Source organism: Sardina pilchardus, chromosome 14, assembly GCF_963854185.1.
Source record: "Sardina pilchardus chromosome 14, fSarPil1.1, whole genome shotgun sequence".
Taxonomy (NCBI): Eukaryota; Metazoa; Chordata; class Actinopteri; order Clupeiformes; family Clupeidae; genus Sardina; species Sardina pilchardus.
The window spans coordinates 34,177,445-34,189,588 of NC_085007.1; the positions used below are offsets into that span (position 1 = coordinate 34,177,445).

The following is a 12,144-nucleotide window of genomic DNA, read 5'->3' on the forward strand; positions in this document are numbered from 1 at the left end:
TTTAAGAAACATCAGTGCAAATTATCGGCCGAAATCGTGCATCTCTAATTTTGATAAGCTTAGTATTGATGTTTGAGCTTGATGTTATTCAATGTTAATTAAATGTTCATTTAATGTTCAACTTTCTAGAACAAATTCAAGAAAGAAGAGCGTGCCAATGCCTGGAGGATAGACAAAGCCTTCCGTATGACTTTCCTGCAATATACTGTTTGCCAATTACATATATTTTTTTGCAACATAATTTGCAGTTGTAGATTTATATTATTATGTAATCTTTTTAAACCTTGATCTACTGTATGCATCATTGAAATGCTAAAAACTAAATCACATGAATACAGTGCGTTTTACAATTCTTAGCAGTAGGGGTGGGAGACCTGGACAAAAAATAATAACTCAATGTTTTTTGTGATATTCACGATAACATATAATTAGTCGATATCCTATAAAAATGCAAGTCTGAGTTAGCTAGCCGGGCGATAACGAAGGCGGCCAACAAGGAGGGCCCTTATTTTAGAGATTGTTCACATGCCTTTCTTAACCAGTATCAGCATTTAATCTGGAAAGGCAATTCAACTAGCACACAGAATAGGCTGACCATATTTACACCAACCACTATTAGATTGTGGTCTTAATATAGCCCAATCATTAACTAAACTCATGTAGAAAGACTAATAGTTGTATGTTGTATTGTTATTTAATGTTTTCATGCATGTCTGGATAATGGGTGAGGAATGTTTAGGAGACAGACCATGTATGAATGTTTAGGCATAGTGCAGGCCCAAATCTCTGACTTGTGCATTTGCATAATACTAGTTTAAACATTTTCCCAGGGGTGACACCCCCGAACCCCTTATTACTTTCGGACTGAAGTAGGCCTATAAAAAAAATGTCTGACCTGTTGCAAGTTCACCAAGCTCTCGATCTCATTCCACAAGCCAAGAGCACAAGACCAGCCAAACTATGAAAAAAGTGTGACTTATAGTCTGGAAAATACGATAATGATAATAATGATAATAATAAATATAGCCGCAAGTGGTGATGGCGGGCCCGAGCACCTGCGGTGCGGACCCGTGACATTTCGGAATCTACCAAAGCAACACCTACTTGTTGGTGGGTATGTGCATGAGCAACACACATGCCCACCAAATTTGGTTATCAATGTATGTGTCAACCACAACAGACAATAGGCTAGGTGGCGCTATAGAGTCCCTTAGCCACACCCTAGGCCAGACCTCTGTCTCTGACTAGCGGCAGCAGTAACACACAAGCCTACCTAATTGTCGTGAAGGTATGTTTCAACCATAATAGACAACACCCACACATGCCCTAAGCCACACCCTAAGCCAGAGCTCTATCCCTGACTAGCGGTCACAATAACACACATGCCCACCAAATGTGGTTAATTTTCGTGAATGTATCAACCACGACAGACAATGTGCTAGGTGGCGCAATAGAGTCCCTAAGCCACACCCTAGGCCAGAGCTCTGTTTCTGACTAGCGGCAGTAATAACAAACAAGCTCACCAAATTGGATTCATTTTCGTGAATGTACAGTACAGGCCAAAAGTTTGGACACACCTTCTCATTCAAAGAGTTTTCTTTATTTTCATGACTATGACTATGAAAATTGCAGATTCATACCGAAGGCATCAAAAAACTATGAATTAACACATGTGGAATTATACTTAACATAAAAGTGTGAAACAACTGAAAATATGTCTTATATTCTAGGTTCTTCAAAGTAGCCACCTTTTGCTTTGATTACTGCTTTGCACACTCTTGGCATTCTCTTGATGAGCGTCAAGAGGTCACCAGAAATGGTCTTCCAACAGTCTTGAAGGAGTTCCCAGAGATGCTTAGCACTTGATGGCCCTTTTGCCTTCACTCTGCAGTCCACACGGTGGTTGGAACCAAAGATCTCAGATTTTGACTCATCAGAGCAAAGCACAGATTTCCACTGGTCTAATGTCCATTCCTTGCGTTCTTTAGCCCAAACAAATCTCTTCTGCTTGTTGCCTGTCCTTAGCAGTGGTTTCCTAGCAGCTATTCTACCTTGAAGGCCTGAGTCTCATCTTAACAGTTGTTCTAGAGATGTGTCTGCTGCTAAAACTGTGTGGCATTGACCTGGTCTCTAATCTGAGCTGCTGTTAACGTGCGATTTTTGAGGCTGGTGACTCGGATGAATTTATCCTCCACAGCAGAGGTGACTCTTGGTCTTCCTTTCCTGGGACGGCCAGTTTCTTTGTAGCGCTTGATGTTTTTTGCGACTGCACTTGGGGACACTTTCAATTTTTTGGACTGACTGGCCTTCATTTCTTAAAGTTATCTCTTTTTTCTTTACTTAGCTGCTGTTTTCTTGCCATAATACAAATTCTAACAGTCTATTCAGTAGGACTATCAGCTGTGTATCACCCCTGACTTCTGCAAAACACAACTGATTCCCAACCCCATTTATAAGGCAAGAAATCACACTTATTAAACCTGACAGGGCACACATGTGAAGTGAAAACCATTTCAGGTAACTACTGTACCTCTTGAAGCTCATCAAGAGAATGGAGAGTGTGTGCAAAGCAGTAATCAGAGCAAAAGGTGGCTACTTTGAAGAAACTAGAATATAAGGCATATTTTCAGTTGTTTTACACTTTTTTGTTAAGTACATATTTCCACATGTGTTAATTCATAGTTTGATGCCTTCAGTGTGAGTCTACAATGTCAATAGTCATGAAAATAAAGGAAACTCATTGAATGAGAAGGTGTGTCCAAACTTTTGGTCTGTACTGTATATATCAACCACAACAGGTAACACACTAGGTGGCGCTATAAAGTCCTTAAGCCACACCCTCAGCTTGAGCTCTGTCTCTGAATAGCTGTAACAAAACACATGCCCATCACATTTGGTTCATTTTCGTGAATGTTTGTGTCAACCACAACAGAAAATGCGCTAGGTGGCGCTATAGAGTCCCTAAGCCACACCCTAGGCCAGAGCTCTGTCTTTGACTAGCAGTAGCAATAACACACAAGCCCACCGCATTTGATTAATTTTCGTGAATGTATATGTCAACCACAACAGACAACAAGCTAGGTGGCGCTATAGAGTCCCTAAGCCACATCCTAGGTTCGAGCTCTGTCCCTTACTAGCGATAGCAATAACACACAAGCCCACCAAATTTGGTTCATTTTCATAAATGTTTGTGTCAACCACAACAGATAACGTACTGCTAGGTGCCGCTATAGAGTCCCGAAGCCACACCTTAGGCCAGAGCTCTATCTCTGACCATCGATAGCAATAACAAACAAGCCCACAAAATTTGGTTCATTTTCGTGAATGTTTGTGTCAACCACAACAGATAATGTGCTGCTAGGTGACGTTATAGAGTCCCGAAGCCACACCTTAAGCCAGAGCTCTGTCTCTGACTAGCAGAAGCAATTCCACATGTAGCTGCCAAATTACATCCCATTCCTATAACACCAACTTCCTGTTTCTTAATAAAACGCCATAATTCAAACCTTCGCCATTTCAATATACTTCAAAAATTGAAAAATCTGGTCGCATTTCCTCTCGGGCAACCCTTCAAGATCATTTTAGTGCTTATATGACATGATTTTGATAAACCGTCCAGGAAAAGTGTTTCAAAATACGTGATATGCAAAAATCATAATCATAATCATAACTCAAATTCCTCTAAGATTCACTATATAGTTTAAACGTAAAACTTGTTCAGAATAATACAACACACATGTCCACCAAATTTGGTTCATTTCCGTGAATGTATGTGTCAACCACAACACACAACGCACTAGGTGGTGCTATAGAGTCCCTGAGCCACACCCTAGGCCAGAGGTCTGTCTTTCAGTAGAGGTATCAATTCTACAGGTAGCTGCCAAATTTCAAGAGTTTTAGAGCATGCCAAGTTGGTGAAAAAGGGCAAAACATTCCGGTAATCTGATCAAAAACAATAGGGCCTTGCACCTACGGTGCAGCCGCTACAGCGGCCGCACCTCGGTGCTCGGGCCCTCATAATTAGAAAAACTATCACTGCAGCCATTTCAATTGGAGACCTAGGTTCAAATCCTACCGCTTTGCTTCGTTTTTTCTAAATTTGTGTGGACAAAAGCAACTGTTTAGCTAGCTAATTAAGGTATAGATAATACTACATGTAGATAGATGGCTGCAAAATAACTTACAAACTGATAAGAACGTTGTAGTAAATATGTCAATAAGCCATCCCACTTTCGTACAGCATTCATCATGAGCTTTCTAAATGATACATTATTTAAAGGCACCCTTAATAGTTGTTTTTACCCTAGCATAATGTTTCCAAAATCATTTTGATGCCACATAATCTCATAACATGACGATCGGCTCTTATGCCTTTTCTGAGCGGAATCGCCCTCTGTAGGCGATTACCGACCTAGAAACTTTCTTGTCTTATCTTATAGAATATGTGGAGTTATTATCTGAAGTTTTCATTCTTTAGCATTCAATTTCTTTTTTTATATGTATGTGTTAGGAGAGAAACGGCGTTTGGATCTGGATTTTTTCACAGAGCTGCTTGAAAAGATCTTGGCTGATGAAGAAAGAAGGAAAACAAATAAAGTAAAACCTTCTATGGGAGCTAGAGTGCAGCAGAAGAAAGACAAGAAAAAAAGAGGTATAATTTGGCAAGTATTTTTTTCAAATGTTGTAGGTCTGGTCCATTGTTATCAAATGCCCTTACATATCTTTCTTCATCAGTGAGAAAGCCCTTGAAGGCTGTCTCAGATACGGAAGATTCTACAGAGGAAGATTCAATTGGTGATTTTACAGAGGGAGAAAAAGAAAATGAGCACAATGTCAATGAGCATGGAACAAGTGATGGCAAAAACAGCAGAAACAGTAGAGAGGGAGGTGATTTTTATCCAGTGATGGATAGACAAGCAACACCCGACACAGGCATGACTAAATAAATATGAATTAAATGAATAAACAATATGGTTTTGCCTACTATTAATTACGAATATAAATGATAAATAAGTGATAAGCAAACATTGCACCTTTCATTTTATGTCTTAGATTACAATGAGGCAGCTACTGGAAGACTAGCTGCTGATGAGAACTCACAGAGTGATAGGTAAGATGCTTGAATTTGGGTGGAGCACAATAAATTGACATAAGTGGTGGATAAGGACTGAGATTGTGTAAATGTTTATGAATGACAGAAGGGACTCAGAGATGAGGCACGCTTCCCTGGTCGGTGACCTCCAACAGAGAACAAAGCCTAAACTTCCTCTGAGAGCCTCTGGGAAGGCTGGACAAAATGCTCCAATTGGAGATTGTGCCACTGAGGAGAGTGAGGGAGCCTCTTCCCAGTTGACCAGGAGATCTGAGGTAAAAGCAAATCCTTTGAAGTGGACTTTTTTTCGGGGGTTGGGATGTGTGTTGTGAAAATACTTTTCAATACTCATCTGGATTGAAGCAACAAACATTTAGTGTAAGAGTAAAACAAAACAACATAAAATTACTTATACAGCTTTTCTCAAATGCTTAAAACACAAAAGCCAATCCTCTAAACCAAATGGCCAGTTGTCTAAACACATTTACTAAATCTAGCCTCAATTTTTCAATACCATAAACACATTTCACATGAAGACACAATTCACAAAACACAATCCTCCGTTCTCATAAATCTAAGCACATTTTTCCTTGCTAAAACACATGTTGCAAAACATATTCTCAAATGAAAGCTCATGTGATGCAAAATGCTTGCCACAGTCAGCAATAACTGAACACGATGAACACACCTGGCGTCATTCATTACACACAACGACTCAAAAATGAAGACACTTGTTGCTAATGCGCACAGTGTCTGTGGTGTGTGTGTGTGTGGTGTGAATGAAGAAAATAAAAGAACTTCACACTCTGATCACGTTTTCCGTTGTGTACTGTTGTGTGCAAAGGATTCTGTTTTTTGCATTGAGTTGTGTTACAGTAGTGTACTTGGAGGATTTTCTGTACTCTTCATATGAAACTCACAACTCTAAATGAAGGGCTCTTCTCCAAAACACTATAAATCCATTTTATAGACATTACTGTACTGTAACAAATCATGTTACTGCATTTACAGTAATTGTGTGTTTCAGGTAATACAAATGCAGTTGTTTTGTTTTTTATTGAGTAAAGATAAATTACTGTAACTAAACATAACCCAATACAGTTTCACTGAGATTACTTGAAAAACAAAATTTTAAAAATATATTTATGAAAATTCATTAGTAAAATGGTGGATATAGCGTTTTGGAAAATAACTCTTCAAATGCCTAATCCTCTGCAGAGATCTAAGAAGATCTGTTACTCTAAAGTTTTTTAAAAATATGCATTGGCAGTTACTGTATGAAACAAAGAACCTTCTCACAAATTGAGCATTGTGTTTTCAATTGTTTTGCTGTAGTGTGTAATGATGTTTATAGTGTTTACATTTTTGAAAGCTTCGAGCTGCTCTTTTGGTGTGGAAGTTTGAGTTTTGAAGTGAGAAGGTGTGGTTGGGCTTATGTAGCTTTAGAAAATGGTATTGTGTTTAGACATTGGGGAACATGGAGGAAACGTTTGTGACATGTGTTTTAGCATTTGAGAAAAACTGTAATAACTTTATTTGATTCACAGCTGCTACATAGTGTTTTGACCACGACAACCCAATTACATATTACCACAAACTTGCAACCAGTTAACTTTCTAAAGAGGCGCAATCGCTTGTTTGCTAAGGGTCGGGTCAGGGCGCTGTCATGACCATTCAGCCTCCCTCTACAAGTCTATGTGATGGGCAGCCGTGGTGTACTGGTTAGGGCTTCGGGCTTGTAACCGGAGGGTTGCCGATTCGATCCCCGACCAGACCACCACGGCTGAAGTGCCCTTGAGCAAGGCATCTAACCCCTCACTGCTCCCCGAGCGCCGCTGGTTGGGCAGGCAGCTCACTGCTCTGGGTTGTGTGATTCACCTCACTGTGTGTTCACTGTTCACTGTGTGCTGTGTGTTCACTAATTCGGTTAAATTGGGTTAAATGCAGAGAACTGAATTTCCCTCACGGGATCAAAAAAGTATATATTCTATTCTATTCTTTTTTTTATATAACTTTGGGGGAGAACCCGGGCGAATGAAACACTTTTTAATTCAACAGAATTTTCAAGGAGATCATACCACAGTGAAAGCTAATATTTTGCCCCTAGCAACTTATATCTATCTTCTGTTAAAGGAACACTTCAACGTTTTTTCATATTAAACTATGTTATTCCCTTAATTAAGACGAGTTGATACATACCTCTCACGTTTCAATGCGTGCACTCACTGGCTCTGGCGTGCGGCGCAGCTTTGATAGCACTTAGCTAGCCCAATGCATTCATTAGGATCCAAACAGAGATGAAGTTAGAAGTGACTAAGGCCCAATCCCGTTTCACCCCTTCGCTCTACCCCTTTCCCCTACCCCTCCGCTTTGCGCGTTCACGTGTAGGGGTAGGGATGTACCAATTTCCGTTAAGACAGAGGGGTAGGGGTAAGTGGTAGGGCTATATACCCCTCCAAACGGAGATTTTTCAAACAGAGGGGTTTGAGCAATTTCCCAAAATATGTCTACTTCCGCGTCCAAAGAAGTCACAAATGTAAGTTTTTTCTCCATTATTGATGGTTTAAAAATTTTGATAACCGTTGTATTGTGTTAAGTTTAACGTTGTGTGGCAGGGACAAAGTCACAAGATCTTGAAACCCACTATTGAATTATCCCAATGAATTTCCCCACCAAGTCACTCAAATTAATGAATAGGACAAGAGATGCAGGTTTCCACAAACACATTAATTGTATTAGATCCTCATGAATAGATTAAAATTGACCATGTAGTTAAAAGGATAGAATCAGTAGACTATGGCAATTGTGACACCGCCTCTAGAGGCTTAGTACAGCAGTGCACGGGGTACCCCCACAAATTTGATCATTCACAGCACAGCAAACAAGGGCAATGACCCAATATGCAAACACACACACACAACAAAATTACATGCAAAACCAATACACCAATCAAGGGACACAGCAAAAAGAGAACGAAATAACAGAAGTAAGAGCCCCACATGTAACCCTGTACTGCCCCCAGATGGTATTAGCCAAGCCAACACTGATTACATGTCCAAACAAAAAGACTAAACAAAAACCAAAGATTAAACCAAAACAAAACCCAATAAACCCCCACTAACAGAAACAATAAAAGACAATACAAAAAGTATGCAGATGTGGCATTACCAGTAGGGGGTAGCAGACTACGCCACCCTGGGAATTGCACCCAGGGAGATATCAACCAATAAATACACAATTAGAATTTAGCACACAAGTTCGTTGACTAAGACACCAGAGGCAGAGTTCCAATAATAGGTTGTCTTTATTACAAGGATAAAAATGTCAAACATACAAGACAACAAACAAGACAAGTTTCAATCATACCATGGGAGAGGAGCGTAGACAAGTTTATCAGGGCTGAGGCTTACCAGCAGGGGGCGAATTGCCAGGAGATGGATCCCAAAAACACCAGCCAGGCACTCGTGCTTGCACATACACACCTCAAAAAAACAAGATATAGCACAATAGCAAAAATAAGTAGAAATCCCATTCAAGGGGCACACGTGAACCACACGCACAAAGGAAAAGGGGACACCTCCCCCTAGAGGATGTAACTGCCTCCCTGCCTGGAGCACTCAGCACCTAAGAACAGAGAAGAGGTGAAAACCAGACAACCATACACGCACAGCCAACACATGCACAACCAACACATGCACAACCACATGCACCACGAACTCATGCACAACAAACACATGCACAACAAACACATGTACCACAAACACATGCACAACAAACACATGCACAACAGACACATGCACGACCCACACGCAGACACAATGCCAGAAGGATAGATGTATTGGGCGGCTAAGCGGACCACTGATGATCCGCAGCAAATTCAAGATGGCCTCCCACCAGTGCTAGTATCCAACGCACAGCATGCAGCAAATCAAAAGAAACAAAAAGAAAGAAAACCAAAATATAAGGACAAAGGGTGGCCTGCAATGGGATCACTAGCGATCTACAGCAGTTACAGAAGGCCTCCCACCAGTGTCAAAAACATAAATCAAAAGAGAACAAGACAATGACCAACATACAAGTAGAGAAAATAAAGAACAAAGAAAACCAACAGACAGACATAAATCAGGCTTCAATGGTTACATACGTGATGGCCTACTGGCTATCCACAGCTATGACGGGCCTCCTGCCAGGGGTTTAACATGTAGGTAATACAAGGCTAAGGCAAAACATTAAGCCAGATTCCTGAAGCTACCCACGTTTTCCCCAGGGCACAAATACACTCGCGCACACACACGTACACATAAATCCACTCACAGACATGCGTTCGTAATGACACCGACAAGTTACAACACACACGGACAAGACAACATTTGTAGCGAACTGTGGTTGCCGACGTCTTCGCCGTTATCTTCAGAGTAGTGGCCCGGTCAGGGCAGATATCGCCTCGGTGTAAGCAACGAATATGGCAAAAACAGCAGGAGACACAGATACGACCCGAAGTACCTAAAAAGGCATACAGGACACCTCATTATTGCTAAACACAATGCTAAAAACAAGGGCAATAGGAATCCATGCAAGGAATACATACCAGGAAGTTGACAGCTTCCCACTTAGTCAGCGGCGAGCTCACGAAGCTCCGCTGAATGTTTGCCTCTACAATCCACGGACATTGACAACCAGCACCAAAACCACTAACCCAGACCGAACACCGCCAAGCAACAGATGAAAGCGCTGCAAAGCCACCACAGCAAGTAACAAAGCATCAGTCACTATACTACAAACAATTTAACCATAGTCCGAGCATACCGAGGAAGAGTGTACATACCGGTAGAAAGTCGACTGGAGGGGCAAAACAGGAAGTCACATGGAGACCAATCACGGCGTCTGCCAACATAAGGCTACTCCAGACTAAATAGAACGGCAACGCACACCATTGGCTGTGACCGCCCTAATCATTAGGAAGGGCTCAGGCCGTGCGTCTCATCACACAGACAGACGGGCGGACGGACGGACAGACGATCTCCCAACAGGAGGAAGCCGTAAAGGAACAGCAGAGGAGCAGCAGCGAGAGATAACAGCAGACCCAGTGAGGTGGCGCGGCCGAGACCAGCAGGTAGCGTAGCAAGCCAAAGACCAACCCGAAGTTTCGGGCCGGCAGCAAGTTGAACAGCGAATACAGCAAAACAGTAGCAGCAAAGCAGCAGCAGACCACTTCCTGAGGTGGTGTGCCTCGAGCCCACAACCCGGAAGTTACGCTCCTCCAATGATGGAACACCCGTTACCAGGGGAAGATGAGGCAACACAAGTTTCACCCCAGAGGTTCTTTACAAACTCCAAAGTCAACTCACAATTCCACGACCACCACAAACGTGAGCTGCAGTCCATGCCTAGCTACAGCACTGCTGCTTTTCAAACAGGCCTGCTGTTCATGAATGGCGAACACCCTAATGGGTAAATTGACACCACACCCCCCAATTTGGTCTAGCCCTATCACAGTCGTTCCAATGTGTAATGGTCATTTTCTTCATAAAATGCTCACGAAAAAATCGCTATTACTAAAAGTAGTGCAAAGTTATTTGTGACTTGAGGGATCGATTGATGCATGGAGATGCACAAATTGCGAGCGTCCGTGCTAAATTGTTGAACACAATTGTAGAAGATAATTGTTGAACACGACACGGTTGTATTCTATCAAATGGTGTGCGTGTCATTCCAATTGCCCACGCAATAGACACCACCGCAGCTGCAGGCTGCAGACGGCATCTTGGATTTCTACCGAATGCTCCTCGTGTCGCGTATGTTTACGTAAAAGCTGCCGGAGAGTACTGATGACTATGCGGTTGTTGAAGGGGTGTCCCAATTCGTAGGGGTTGACTTTCAACCCCTACCCCTTGTTGCTCCGCTTCAAGGGGCAAGGGGAAAGGTGTAGGGGTAGAAATTAGAAATGGGATTGGCCCTAAACGCCTCCATGTTTTCCCTATTAAAATACAGTTACACGAGTAGTCACACCACCAAGTATGGTGAGACAAAATAAAACGTGATACATTTCTAAGCAGGTAAGAGGGATGACTATATTTTGTGGTGCAGTAATATCCTCACTCTTGCACTTTCAGTTTCACTTTGGAGTGAGGATATTACTGCACAGAGTCTAAGTGCACCCAATGTTATTCCGCCACACAATATAGTTATCCCTTTTACCTGCTTTGAAATGCACCACGTTTTATTTTGTCTCACCATACTTGGTCGTGTGACTACTTGTGTAACTGTATTTTAATAGGGAAAACATGGAGATGTTTGGTCGCTTCTAACTTCATCTCTGTTTGGATCCTAATGAATGCATTGGACTAGCTAAGTGCTATCAAAGTTGCGCGGCGCGCCAGAGCCAGTGAGTGCACGCATTGAAACGTGAGAGGTATGTATCAACTCGTCTTCATTAAGGGAATAACAGTTTAATATGAAAATCCTTTATGTGTTCCTTTAAATACCGTTTTTTATTTTAAGCTCTGAACAAAACTGTTCAGGAATTATGTCAACAGCAGAACGTGTATGTTCCTAAAACTTCCCTATGAAGAATAGGACCTTCAATAAACAGTATGTCCACAAGATTGAGTGCAATATAAAACAACAATCATTTTAATTTTAGAATCCCAATGATTCTTAAAATGGTATATTAATGACTCCATCAGTGTGCTTGTACTGAGCTACTGACATGTTTTTCTGGTGTGAGCATGTTTTGGGTCAAGAAGGCACTGACTTCAACATACTACTACAGTAAGTATTTCTGATATGTTGCTGATTGGATCATAAACGGCCACAGCTTTTTGTTACCTGTTCCAAATGTGCACTTTGAGCTGCATTCTGTCTATGAAAGGTGTTATACGACTATAGCTTGTAGCAAACACTCTCTATTACTTTCCAAAAGAGAGGGCTACAAGACACATCAAAAGGTGTGGGGAAACTATTTAATTTAAACTACGCTGGGAAACAATGTAGTGGACATGAGTTATATAACACAGAAAGTAAATGTGGATTGTCGCCACAATAAACCCAGG

The 12,144-nt window shown here is 41.5% G+C and overlaps 1 protein-coding gene and 1 long non-coding RNA gene across 5 annotated transcripts in view; one reads left to right on the top strand and one right to left on the bottom strand.

Annotated features, from left to right (window-relative positions):
- Positions 1-12,144, top strand: part of zgc:162472 (uncharacterized protein LOC553495 homolog) — a 138,734-nt gene that overhangs the window by 41,880 nt on the left and 84,710 nt on the right. For 3 of the 4 annotated variants that reach the window (XM_062554604.1, XM_062554605.1, XM_062554608.1), the window contains exons 9-13: positions 130-184; positions 4,511-4,651; positions 4,735-4,932; positions 5,053-5,110; positions 5,199-5,367. In XM_062554604.1, coding sequence (XP_062410588.1) covers positions 130-184; positions 4,511-4,651; positions 4,735-4,932; positions 5,053-5,110; positions 5,199-5,367 — 621 coding nt within the window. The remainder of the gene's footprint in view (positions 1-129; positions 185-4,510; positions 4,652-4,734; positions 4,933-5,052; positions 5,111-5,198; positions 5,368-12,144) is intronic. The other variant, XM_062554606.1, reaches the window with a different exon arrangement.
- On the bottom strand, positions 8,378-10,030 carry LOC134100896 (uncharacterized). The gene is made up of 3 exons (XR_009941325.1): positions 9,918-10,030; positions 9,681-9,823; positions 8,378-9,595 (listed from the first exon to the last, which is right to left on the bottom strand). It is a non-coding gene; the product is annotated as an uncharacterized LOC134100896 (long non-coding RNA).